This window comes from Bos indicus x Bos taurus, chromosome 26 (assembly GCF_003369695.1).
Source record: "Bos indicus x Bos taurus breed Angus x Brahman F1 hybrid chromosome 26, Bos_hybrid_MaternalHap_v2.0, whole genome shotgun sequence".
Taxonomy (NCBI): Eukaryota; Metazoa; Chordata; class Mammalia; order Artiodactyla; family Bovidae; genus Bos; species Bos indicus x Bos taurus.
The window spans coordinates 27,963,047-27,977,026 of NC_040101.1; the positions used below are offsets into that span (position 1 = coordinate 27,963,047).

Sequence of the window (13,980 nt, forward strand, 5' to 3'; positions counted from 1 at the left end):
AACAAGGCTATATATTGTTACTCTGCTTATTTAACATATGTGCAGAGTACATCATTCGAAATCTTGGGCTGGATAAATCACAAGCTGGAATCAAGACTGCCAGGAGAAATATCAACAACCTCAGATATGCAAATAATACTGCTCTAACAGGACAAAGTGAAGAGGAAATAAAGAGCCTTTTGATGAAGGTGAAAGAGGAGAGTGAGAAAGCTGGCTTAAACCCAACATTCAAAAAACTCATGGCATTCAGTTCCATCACTTCATGGCAAATATAAGGGGAAAAAGTAGAAGCAGTGACAGATTTTATTTTCCTGGGCTCCAAAATCACTGCAGATGGTGACTACAGCCATGAAATTAAAAGACACTTGCTCCTTGGAAGGAAAGCTATGACAAACCTAAACAGCATATTAAAAAGCAGAGACATCACTTTGCCTACAAAGGCTGATATAGTCAAAGCTATGGTTTTTCCAGTAGTCATGTACAGATGTGAGAGCTGGACCAGAGGGAAGGCTGAGCACTGAAGAACTGATGCTTTAGAACTGTGGTGCTAGAGACGACTCTTGAGAGTCCCTTGGATTGCCAGGAGATCAAGCCAGTCAATCCTAAAGGAAATCAACCCTGAATATTCATTGGAATATTCCAATGGAATATTCCAATACTCATTGGAAGGACGGATGCTGGAAGCTGAAGCTCCAGTACTCTGATGCAAAGAGCCAACTCATTGGAAAAGACAGTGATGCTGGAAAAGATTGAAGGCAAAAGGAGAAGGAGGCAGCAGAGGATGGATGGTTAGATAGCATCACGGACTCAAAGGACATGAATCTGAGCAAACTCCTGGACACAGTGAAGGACGGGAGCCTGAGGGCGGCAGGCCACAGGATCATGGAGTCAGACACAACCCAGCACCTGAAGAGCAAGCAGCAGAGTGACTGCTACTGGTGTAGAAGCATTTTCACATTCATTATCACATGAATCCTTACTAAGTACAGTATGAGTTAGAAAATATCCCATTTTACTATGAAAAAACTGAAGCTTAAAGAGGCTAAGTTACTTGTCCAAAGTAGATTCAGGAAGACCACGTATTTTTTAACCTTTATGCTAGCAGGTAGTAGCCTCCCCACAGGATGTGAATTCAAAGAAAGAAACATTCCCATCTATGTCTGACAGCAAGAGAGGGTTAAGTATGAAGAAATGAGGATCTCATCGTCACTATATCAATATTTATGATCAATGGTCGCACTGATGTCAAAGTGGGGAAGAGTCAGCACCCCCATTATGTCCATCAAGCCCTCAGCCAGTCTAATAAACACATCATCTTCAGAGGGTGCTTGTTCTTAGTCCCCTTTCTCCCCCTTCCGCAGCCTGCCTCCCTGAACATCCCTCTATGCAGACATCCTAGAGGTGCCAGTGATGTGATGTTGAAAGAATGCTTCCTATTGTCTCTCCTTTGCAGTGTTGGTAGGATTTCGGGTTTCTTGTTCGTGTTCTGAGAAAAAGAAGATGAAAAGACAATACTGAAATTGTATTCAATCCCAGTCATCCATGTCTATGTATTTAGTTTAATAAATGTCCTTTACGTGCCAAACAAATCTTACTGGAATTGACGCTTACTACCAATAAAATGTGTATTTAGAGGAAAGGGCTCCTTAGAAAGAAATATACTAATTTATATGTAACTAAAGTACTGTAAACATCTAATTCAAGTCCAGAGGTTTGCTCTTAAAAGTTGAAGTAGTTCAAGAGCAAATAAAATCATAAAATATTATGTTGGCTCAGTCTATTTTGTGCATTTTCCTGGTTAATAAGATTTTAACTTGTGTTTAGGGCTGCTAATAATTAAAATTAACCACTACCTCATAGTATGGTACTGGTTTGGAATGATAAAGACCAAGAGAAAAAGCAGAACAAGATCCTTTCCTATTTCATCCAGGTAATACTAAGTCAGACCTGGTATTCATCTATGGCATGTCTTGACCTAAAAGGCTTCAGTGATACTAACACAAATAACCTTCAAAATTCAGACTGGATCCTCTGTAAGAATTATGTTTACATGATAAAAAACCTGAAAAGGGGAACACACAGATGCATGAATGGGACACATGCTTCAAATGCTTTAATGACTATTTCAATGGAAATGTCACAGACCTGCACCTTGAACAAAAATTAAAACAATCAAAGAAGATTCACCCCTTAGTCCCAAATCCAATCTTCACTACTCTCACAGAAGAAACAATAACAACAACAAAATCATTCAGGGATATCTAAAACAAGTTAGTTAACTCAAAAGAAAAAGAAATAGTTTACACTTTACCTAAGGCTTCAATCTATATATCAACACCCATTTCATAAAACACGCTCATAGTCTAATCTTCAGTTCAGTTCAGTCACTCAGTCGTGTCCGACTCTTTGTGACCCCATGAATTGCAGCACGCCAGGCCTCCCTGTCCATCACCAACTCCTGGAGTTCACTCAGACTCACGTCCATCGAGTCAGTGATGCCATCCAGCCATCTCATCCTCTGTCGTCCCCTTCTCCTCCTGCCCCCAATCCCTCCCAGCATCAGAGTCTTTTCCAATGAGACAACTCTTCGCATGAGGTAGCCAAAGTACTAGAGTTTCAGCTTTAGCATCATTCCTTCCAAAGAAATCCCAGGGCTGATCTCCTTCAGAATGGACTGGTTGGATCTCCTTGCAGTCCAGGGGACTCTCAAGAGTCTTCTCCAACACCACAGTTCAAAAGCATCAGTTCTTCGGCGCTCAGCCTTCTTCACAGTACAACTCTCACTTCCATACATGACCACAGGAAAAACCATAGCCTTGACTAGACAGACCTTTGTTGGCAAAGTAATGTCTCTGCTTTTGAATGTGCAATCTAGGTTGGTCATAACTTTCCTTCCAAGGAGTAAGCGTCTTTTTATTTCATGGCTGCAGTCACCATCTGCAGTGATTTTGGAGCCCCAAAAAATAAAGTCTGACGCTGTTTCCACTGTTTCCCCATCTATTTGCCATGAAGTGATGGGACCAGATGCCATGATCTTCATTTTCTGAATGTTGAGCTTTAAGCCAACTTTTTCACTCTCCACTTTCACTTTCATCAAGAGGCTTTTTAGTTCCTCTTTACTTTCTGCCATAAGAGTGGTGTCATCTGCATATCTGAGGTTGATATTTCTCCCAGCAATCTTGATTCCAGCTTGTGTTTCTTCCAGTCCAGCGTTTCTCATGATGTACTCTACATATAAGTTAAATAAGCAGGGTGACAATATACAGCCCTGACGTATTCCTTTTCCTATTTGGAACCAGTCTGTTGTTCCATGTCCAGTTCTAATTGTTGCTTCCTGACCTGCATACAGATTTCTCAAGAGGCAGGTCAGGTAGTCTGGTATTCCCATCTCTTTCATAATTTTCCACAGTTTCTTGTGATCCACACAAAGGCTTTGGCATAGTCAATAAAGCAGAAATAGATGTTTTTCTGGAACTCTCTTGCTTTTTCCATGATCCAGCGGATGTTAGCAATTTGATCTCTGGTTCCTCTGCCTTTTCTAAAACCAGCTTGAACATCTGGAAGTTCACGGTTCACATATTGCTGAAGCCTGGCTTGGAGAATTTTGAGCATTACTTTACTAGCATGTGAGATGAGTGCAATTGTGCAGTAGTTTGAGCATTCTTTGGCATTGCCTTTCTTTGGGATTGGAATGAAAACTGACCTTTTCCAGTCCTGTGGCCACTGCTGAGTTTTCCAAATTTGCTGGCATATTGAGTGCAGCACTTTCACAGCATCATCTTTCAGGATTTGAAATAGCTCCACTGGAATTCCATCACCTCCACTAGCTTTGTTCATAGTGATGCTTTCTAAGGCCCACTTGACTTCACATTCCAGGATGTCTGGCTCTAGGTCAGTGATGACACCATTGTGATTATCTGGGTCATGAAGATCTTTTTTGTACAGTTCTTCTGTGTATTCTTGCCATCTCTTCTTAATATCTTCTGCTTCTGTTAGGTCCATACCATTTCTGTCCTTTATCGTGCCCATCTTTGCATGAAATGTTCCCTTGGTATCTCTAATTTTCTTGAAGAGATCTCTAGTCTTTCCCATTCTGTCTAATCTAAGCAGAGGAGAAAAACTCAAAAAAAAAAAAAACTAAAAGAAAATGAGGTCACATATTCAGACTCATTTTCTATGTAACAAAATGCCTGTCAAAGATGACTTGAATGCCAGATATCAAAAATATAGATATCAAAATCACAAAGCAAATAAAAACCAATGGCAAAGCTGAATATTTGTTTAAAGGTACCCTGAACTTGGAACCAGAAGACCTGCTTGTTGGAATGGAAAGACCTCCATTCCATTCCAAGTCAGGTTGTAAGGCTACTGATGCTACTAGTTAGGTGGGTGGCCCTACACAAGTCACTTAGCTTTCTCTCCTCATTCTCTCCTGCTCGAGAAAGGCTGACTAGACCAATGATTAAGAGGTTGACTAGACCAAAGTTTCCTAAACTCACCTCATCACAAGAACTACCTCACAGTAACTGTTAACAGTGTAGAGTCCAAAGCCCCTTCCCTAGAGAGTCTAGTTCAGGGGGTCTCTTAGTGAGGCTTAGGAAGTAATTCTTAGTAAGTGATCCAAGTCAGTCTCATCATTTGGTAAGCTTCACAAACTGGACCACATGATCCATGAGCTGTTGCCTGTCTTCCAGCTCTGATTCTATACTATCTGGATATTTCAAAATTATGTTCTAAAAACGTGCAAAATCATACTAGTATCACATGTTTGCACATTAATTTGCAAAGAATTAATAAACCTACAAGATCAAAAAAACAAATATATCCACCCCCACCCCTTCACCCCGACACCAGTCACACCTTTAAATATCAATAAAAACATCCTCCTAGATTCTAGACAAATGGAACACTGTATTTGGTGAGGAAAAAAGTTTTCAATATTAAGCTCTCAGCACATTAATACAGAAAGACTTGTGTTACAGGAAGGGAGAACTTGTATACCTAATGTTTAAGTGAAAATTACACACTGCATTCTTCCCTTAAAGAACATTATCTGATGAGTTTACCTGTTTCAAGTTTTAAAAAAAATGAAAGAAATAGTCCGGCAAAGTCTGCAGCGGCTATAGAACAGCCTGCTCCGCAATCCTGGAATACGACTGTTCCAAAGCTACAAGAAACAAAAGGAAGCAAAACAAACTAGGAGGCTCGGAGCCCACAGACTTTGGTTAGGTTTCGCCAGGTATAGTAGGAGCCTCCAGGGCACTTTCTGCACACAAAGGTAGCAAGCTTTAATTTAGCTTTCCCTTCCTCTACACTACTTTGCTTTAGGTGATTTTTCTAAAATTCTCGTAATCCACTAGTGGGATTTACTTTTATTCTCTTTTTTAGGTTTATAAGTAACTATAAAAGCTTACAAAGAGAAAGGCTGATGGTGGCACACTGGGGGGTGGGGAGGGGCAGGGCTGTACAGGAGGCTCGGTGGCAACCAATTATCCCAAAAGTGGCTACAAAAAATGTAAATAAAATCAGGATTAAAACACAAAACTGGGTTTGAGTTAGCCCTGCAACACAAACAGACGTGAGACTAAGAGTGAAACAGGATGCCATACGTTAGCTACTACTCAGTGGATACAGTAAGCCGCTACAGCGGCAGCGGACTACAACACAGTGTTAGCTCAAAACAGTATCAAAGTGAATCTTGACCCACAATACTGGAAACAGAATTGTTTAGATTTAGGATCATACACATCAGAAACTGACTTATTTTAATGGCAAAAGTGGGGACACCAACTGTTAGGTACCAGATCACAAAAGCACTGGTTTAAGACCGTGTTTAATGTTTAAATACATTTCTGTGTCTGTTGCTTTCAACAAGCCCTGAGGCAATGTTTTGATCAAACCTCACACTCACTTAAAATAAAAATGTAAAATCGGGATCAAGGGATCAGCATAATAGAATGGTTAAGAGTACAGGTCTGGTTGTCACACCAACCCCAAAACAAGAAATTACTCAATGACCTTGAACACATCACTTCACCTATGCCTCAATTTCGTCATCTGCACAATGGAGATGGCGCCTCAATCAGTTATCAGAAGATTTAAACAAGGTGATTCATGTAAAGCACTAAGCCCTGCACCTTGCAGAGAGCAAATAAGTAATAATAATGAGCTAACTGCAAAATTAGCATAATTACTGTCTTCTAACCTCAAGGAAAGCCATGAGTTTCCTGGTAGCCAGGGCTGCATGCATGCTGAGTTGCTTCAGTCCTGTCCAACTCTTTGCAACCCTATGGAGTGTAGCCTGCCAGGCTCCTCTGTCCATAGGATTCTCCACACAAGAATACTGGAGTGGGTTGCCATGCCCTCCTCCAGGGGATCTTCTCCACCCACGGATCGAACCCGTGTCTCTTATGTCTCCTGCATTGGCACGCGGGTTCTTCACCACTAGCACCAAAGCCAGGCAAAAACTTTTAATCATTAGAAAGAAGATTATTTACATATACTACATAACACAGAAAGGTGATTGTTGTTTTAGTCGCTTAGTCATGTCTGACTCTTTTGCGACCCCATGGACTATAGCCCACCAGGCTTCTCTGTCCATGGGATTTCCCAAACAAGAATACTGGAATGGATTGCCATTTCCTTCTCCATGGGCTCTTCCCGACCCAGGAACTGAACCCACATCTCTTGCATTAGCAGGTGGGTTTTTTACCACTGAGCCACCTGGGAAGCCACTACATAAGGTAGCTTTTCTTTGCACATTACAGAAACTTTGCCCTTCCGTAGTAATGAACAACTGAGACTAACGATGCAGACCTATACCCAGGAAAGGCTTCAATGCAGACATTTCTAATTAGGAAGGATAATTTTTAATGAGACATGGATTAAGGGTCTAACCTGTGTGGGGGAGTTATAGTTGGTGGTGTTAGGAGAAAGAGGAAAAGAGAAGAAGTAAAAGTCTTCAAACCATCCCATAAAGCATTATTCAATTGAAAAAAACAGTAGCAGGTTGACTGTTCACATTACTTCATAACTGAATCAGAAAATGAAGGAAAGAAAAATCAGGTGAAATATTTTAACTAACGCAGAAAAAAGAAATAATGCAGCTATTAGTAAGGTTAAAACGGCCACACTCTTTTAAAAAAAAAAAATCAAGGAAAGGAAGGTGAAAAATCAATTATTTCGACAGTTTAAGCAACAAGCACCCACTGTAGCCTTTTAAGATCGTGGCTTAAATTTCCCATTTGCAACCAACTGTCATTGCCCACTCTTCCAAATAAGCTTCTAGCATGAATGCACCTTTAAATCATACTGTCTTCTTAACTGAATACATTATTCTGGTTACAGACAAAAATAAAATCTTGTGCATTATCTTTTTTTTTTTTAGAATTCACAGGAAAATATTATCAATTCAATCAATTTAAAGGATACACTTCAAAGAAAGGACTGTGAGAGGTAATTTGGGGAAAAGAAAAGTTCCTAGTAAAAATAAATCATTCAGAGGAAAACTGCTCAAGGACAATCAAAACCAAATTTCAAAATAATGCAAATCTTGAGATTTTGAGAGAGGGGCAGGATTAATGAGTTGCAAGGGGCAGAACTAAATTCTCAAAGAAAATAAAAGATACAGAAGTGAAGAGAAGATTTCAGCAGGGAGTACACACCAGTGCTACCATCAGCAGATATGCAAAAATTCTGAATAATAAAAATATATATATATTATCTCTATCAATATTGGGAAATTTAGCAACAAAAGGAAAATAAAGTATTTCAAAGCCATTTTCAAGCATTTCAAGACAGTTTTCTGTATTCCACATTCTACTGCAAAATGAAAAAAGAGACTGGTTAGATGCTCTAATTAACAATTTAGTAGTGAAAGAATAATGCCATCTCCAAAGAAGCTCTGTCACTTAGAGATAATGGACATTTTCTTTTTACTGTTTAAGAATCCAGAAGAATCTCCTTCTGCTTTTAAATGCAAATTACCCCATCTCTGAAGCGCATTCTGCTCTATCTGAAAATTACTGCAGTGTGATCCTGTTCCAGAGAGGACAGCGTTCAGGGAGGAAAATGGAATTAGGACAACTGCATACTCTATGTTCATATCATCACAGCCATCGGGCTGTCATCACTTACACATGGCCTTTTTCAGTGGAGAGACCACTCTCAGTGATCAAAATTCTACTGGAAGAAGGAAAAGTTAGTTTTGAGGACTATTGACTCATTAAAAGGTTAGTGCACATTCTAACACAGGAACACGGCACCCACACCATAACAATTTAAAGACTCAGTATCAAAATCTTGGCTTTCAACTAACAAAGCTAGCTACTTACTGGAAACATTTTTAAAGTCAGAATTTCAGTGATAACAGTATGAGTTGCCGGTTTGTTACATGGTAAAACAAACAGAAAACACCACTATGCAAGAAAGGTGAGCACACCACCCTCTGTACTTCTCTTTCCTGGTCAAACTCCCTGGAACAGGGAACAATGACTCGCAGACATACTTCCATTGAACATACCAGGTGATCAAGGTTAAAAAGAACACTTTTAAACCAGAAAGTCTCAAGAAATAGACAAACCGTATAGAGGAATTAATCCCATTGTTAAAGATCCAAGCTTTCTGCCAAAACCACACTCAGTTTGGGAAATTTTATTTGTTGTTAGGTAAATGTAAACAAACAGTGAAGAAAGCTAAGCAATATAGAGCCTCATAAAAAGTCTCTCCAAGTTATATATTAACAAATAGCTTTAGTTTAAAAACAACAACAACAAAACACCTCTTTTCCAGCTAAGGCAAGTCAACCAAATGAGTGATTTTCTTTAGTGATACCTGGCTTATCCCATACCCTATTCTCAAAAGCAGACCCTAATCTCTCCCACAGGTCACCAGACAACCAGGAACTGAGGCAACTGAAAATGCACTTCCAATCTTGGAAATATCAACTGATTGCTCTGGGTTTAGAAAAGCCATTTAAACGTTCTCCAAATGCCTGAGATTAGTACATGGCAACCAAATGGCACAGCATGGCATCAGCGGGTCCCTTTTTTCATCTACCCAGTCAGAATCCCTCAATGAATGCAGCAGATCTCTCAAGGCCAGAGTGCAGGGGGTAAGAGTACCATGCACAGAAAATAGGAAGCCTGCTTTGACAGGGAGGGAAGCAAGCCAGGGCAGTCTTGTGGTTTTAAAGAACCTAGAAGGGCTTACTAGTTCAATCCACCCCCAAATCCATGCCACCCTTTCAACTTTACAATTAAAAGAGAGGAGAAATTCCGGTCAACTCGCCTTGGGGGGTTGGTCTAAGGGTAGAGGACTCAAGTAGGGAGGAGGATGGAGTGAGAAAGAGCAAGCCAATGAAAGGGTACCAAAATTTTCCCACCTTTCTTAAATTCTTCCAGCATAGCGTCCAACTTGGTGTCATTGAAAACAAAGTGCAAGGGGTGGTTATAAAATTTCGTGATGGTTTTCAGGGGAGTACAGTCATCTGGATCCACGAAGGCCAAGTCTTTGACGAAGAGGAGGTCCACGATGTTGGAGCGTTCCCCCTCAAATACTGGAATGCGAGTGTAGCCGCTCTCCATGATCTCCGACATGGTGTTGAAGTCCAGAATGGCTTCGCCGGTGATCATGAAACAGTCCCGGAGGGGAGTCATCACGTCCTCCACCGTCTTGGTGCGGAGCTCCAGCGCCCCTTGGATGATATTCAGTTCCTCCTTTACGAGGTCGTTGTAGGGGTCTGTGACCCGGAGCATCTCCAGCAGCTTTTCCCGGTTATAGACGGTGCCTATCTCCTGGCCCAGAACGCAGTCCAGCAGCTTGCTGACCGGGTAAGAAGCGGGAAAGGTCATCATCATGAAAAACTTGGTGAGGAAGATGGTGTTGGCTCCCACAGCCAGGCCGTGCCGGGAGCAGATGGCCTGGGGCACGATCTCCCCGAAGATGACGATGCCGATGGTGGAGACCACCACCGCCACCAGGCCTGAGCCAGCGATGTCGTCGAGCAGGATGGTGAGCGTGGTGTTGACCAGCACGTTGCCCAGCAGCAGCGAGCACAGCAGGTAGTTGCCCTGCCTGCGCACGGGCTCGATGCGCTTGGCGTAATTCTTCTCCTTCTCGGTGCCGCAGTTCTGCACAATGCGCAGCTCCATCGGGTCTAGGGCCATGAGTCCAAGGTTGAGGCCGCTGAACATGCCCGACAGGCACAGGAGCAGCGAAATGAAGATCACCTGCAGCCAGAAGGGCAGCAGGAACTTCTTTTCCTCCCCCACGATCATCTTGGTATCCTCGCCATCGTGATAAATCCAGGTGGTCTCGGCCCATGGGGGCGGCGGGAGCCCGGCCACCCCGGAGCCGCCCTTGCCCCCGACGGCGCTACCCGCGGACCCAGAGCCGCCGGCGCCTAGGGCTGGCGTGGAGAGCGACGTGCACAGGTAATAGGACTTGCTCTTCTCCATCTTGCGCAGCGGTTTGATCTCTATCTCAATGATGCCGGATGTACGGCGGTTGAGAATGATATGGGGCAAGATGATGATATCTGATGTGCGGATGCCGCAGCGCTGGGGGCCGCTGTCCGGCTCCGGCGGCGCGGGGCCCCCCAGCCCGCGCTCGCCGGGGCTGTGGCGCTGCCGCTCGTGCTCTGTGAAAGCAATGCGGGACCATGTCTCGTTGTTGATGTTCTGCCCGTACACCCGCAGCTTGACCCGGGTCCGCTCGCTCACCCGCAGCGCCCCCCCTTCCATGAAAGACACGTCGTTCGTGTCCTCCAGCCGCAACCCGATGATCACCGTCTCTTCGTTCTCGCCCACCGCCGTGCAGCCGCCCGCGCCGCAGCAGCAGCTCAGCAGTAGCAATGGCAGCAGCCGCCCCGCCGCCGCCTGCAGGACCCCCCGGCCGCGGGCGCTGAGGCTGCGGCGCGCCGCCATCTTCCAAGAGGGCAGTGCGGCGGCTGCCTGCCCGCCCGCCATCTTTACTTCGGGTTCACAAGCGCCACAGCCAATCATAGGGTGGCTGCTCCAGCTGCGGCTTCATGCTTCTCAGCCGGCGGCACGAGCGCAGGGACCTGCCCTGGGGCGAGATTGCAACGCAGTGTTCGAACCCTCTGCTCAGCAGCCCGCCTCCCTGACTGACACTGACTCGGCCTGGGCCAGCACCGAGACCTCGAGGCTAGCGGGAGGGGGGAGAGGGTGGGGGGAGTGCCAGCGGCTCCTGCGAGAGGCAGGCCGACCAGCCAATCACCAGCAGATGCCCGCCCTCCCAGCCAGGGGGCTGGAATGGGGGCGTGGCCGTGAGCGGTGCCGCGAGCCAATGGCAAGATAAGTGGGTGGGGAGACGAGGGACAGCGTCCTCCTCTGCACTCCAAGTTTCCAACTGAAAGGCGCGTGACTCTTGTGTATGTGCGAGGGGAGGAGGTGTGGCCAGCCCGGGCCCAAGAGCCAGTCACAGATGAGAGCCGTACGAAAAGGGGCGGAGTCCCCCGTCCCGGCGGCCAATGCACAGGGGCCTTCTGCGAGTCTGACGTCCCGGAGGGGCCTCGGTAGTACCCCTGTCCCTAGGTTGGCTCGCTAGACTAATGACCTGTGGCCCGAGGCGACCGGTTCTCGCCGGGCCACGCTGCCGGCTCCCGCGTGCTCAGTGCCCGCTCAGAGAAGGCTGCGCCTTCCTGACTCAAGATGCACATTAGCCTAAAATGAAGCTGAGCCACCGGCTGCGCCCCGCTTCTTTACTCCTGTGCGCCTCTCCGCTCGGGATGAGCAGTGGCCGGTGGGCCCCAACACCACACCTACGCGCTCCGCTGGAGCCGCTCACTTGTCCGTAAGGGACAGACGCCCTCTGCAGCTCACGGTCAGGTAGCGCCACCTGCCGGTAGCACAGGCTCCCTGCAATGCTTTCCAGGTACGCTGCAAACCCAAAAAGGTGTTCAGGAGGTGGGGCAGTTCCCCATCTTCCAAGTTTTAAGAATCCCTTCACTTTCTTACTGAAAATATATATTCCCTGGCCCCATTCCATACTTACTGGATGGGTAGGACTTACGAATCTATTCCTAGTAGGCACTTGGGTAAATCTGGGAAATGGGACGGGGCGGACATCCTAAGCAGACCCATAAAGGCTCATTCTTAAACACACTGACCAAACCCTGCTAGGTTCATTGGTGGCTCAGGAGGAAAAAAAATCTGAAGACCAAGGACTCCCAAGCCCCTCTGGATCTGGAGGAAACAGAGTAGCCAAAGTGCTTTTTTTTCTTGGAACTTAAACATCCAAAAAATAATTATTTCCGTTTTTTCTATGCTGCAAGCACATTTTCCTTTCTGTAAAATTTTTATTAATTTCTAATAGACATAACTGCAAGGGCCTCCTCACTGTTCTATCCTCTTCTACACCTGTCCCCTTCCCTTCTCAACCCACCAGCCAGAGTAGTTTTGTTAAATAAGCCACTGTCCCTTCTTTGTTTGAAACCCTACTCTGGCTTTCCAACTCATCACAGTAAAAGCCACTGGCAGCTATAGTATTGACAAGGGTCTAAAAGACCTACTGTCCCCCCCGCTCCCGCCAGATTCTCTTGGTTATTCATTCTCTCTAGGGATGCTCCCTCAGGGAGCCTGTACACCTGCTGCTGTTACCTGTGCCTGGGACTCTCTTTCCCCCAGATGTCAGCACAGAACCCTAGTCTACCTCCTTCAAAACTGTTTCAAGTCCATCTTTATAAACCAGTGACCAAACACTCCCTATACTCCATCCTTGCTGTATTTTCCTTAATTTGGTTTATATCTGTCTCCTACTAGAACTTAAACTTCCTGAGGGCAATGATTTTGTCTGTTTTATTCACTGCTGTATCATCAGGGCCTAGAAGAATAGTAGATGCTCAGAACAGTACTTGTATTTTTAAAAAATGAAAGACTTTTTATTCTGAGTGTTCCAAATAATGTCCTCAACTCTAGTTTCCAGTCCTGCAGTCTTTTTTTTTTTAATAAAGTTGACTTCTCTCTTATATGGAAGAGGACTAAAGGTCTGCATTCAGAGCTGCTATGAAGGTGATTGCAGCCATGAAATTAAAAGACGCTTACTCCTTGGAAGGAAAATTATGACCAACCTAGACAGCATATTAAAAAGCAGAGACATTAGTTTGCCAACAAAGGTCCATCTCATCAAGGCTATGGTTTTTCCAGTAGTCACGTATGGATGTGAGAGTTGGACTATAAAGAAAGCTGAGCGCCGAAGAATTGATGCTTTTGAACTGTGGTGTTGGAGAAGACTCTTGAGAGTCCCTTAGACTGCAAGGAGATCCAACCAGTCCATCCTAAAGGAGATCAGTCCTGGGTGTTCATTGGAAGGACTGATGCTGAAACACCAATACTTTGGCCACCTGATGTGAAGAGCCGACTCATTTGAAAAGACCTTGATGCTGGGAGGGATTGAGGGCAGGAGAAGGGGACGACAGAGGATGAGATGGTTGGATGGCATCACCGACTCAATGGACATGAGCTTGGGTGAACTCCAGGAGTTGGTGGTGGACAGGGAAGCCTGGCATGCTGCGGTTCATGGGGTCGCAAAGAATCAGACACGACTGAGTGACTGAACTCATACTGAACTGATGAAGGTTCCTTGGTCATCGGGTATTATTGGTTCATTTTGGTGTTTTTTGTTGTTTTGGGGGGTTGACTGTGTGGCATGTGGGATCTTAGTTCCCTGACCAGGAATCAAACCCAGGCCTCCTGCAATGGTAACACAGTTTTAACCACTGGACCACCAGGGAAGTCCTTCTAACCCTTCAGTTTCTGACACTGCTTCCCGCACCCACAATTCTCATACTGGTACATCTGAAAAACAAGTTTAGATTTTTAAAAAAGCCCTGATTCACAGACTTGGCATGCATTTACAAAAATAACATTATCAAAGTTTGGAAGAAATGTTGAGCTTTGGGGGAATATATGACAAAGGTTAAGGATAGATATGGTCTTCTAAATGAGCTGATTAAAACTA

General features: G+C 44.7%; 1 protein-coding gene across 3 annotated transcripts in view; it reads right to left on the minus strand.

Annotated features, from left to right (window-relative positions):
- The window catches only part of CNNM2 (cyclin and CBS domain divalent metal cation transport mediator 2), a 186,470-nt gene extending 173,371 nt beyond the window's left edge, over positions 1-13,099 (minus strand). The window contains exons 1-2 of one of the 3 annotated variants that reach the window (XM_027528646.1): positions 9,383-13,099; positions 770-1,486 (exon numbers count right to left, since the gene is read on the minus strand). In XM_027528646.1, the coding sequence (XP_027384447.1) occupies positions 1,434-1,486; positions 9,383-11,003 (1,674 nt within the window). In that variant the 5' untranslated portion in view covers positions 11,004-13,099 and the 3' untranslated portion in view covers positions 770-1,433. Of the gene's footprint in view, positions 1-769; positions 1,487-9,382 lie in introns of those variants that run through there. The other 2 variants (XM_027528644.1, XM_027528645.1) reach the window with 2 other exon arrangements.
- Positions 13,100-13,980: the final 881 nt, after the last annotated feature.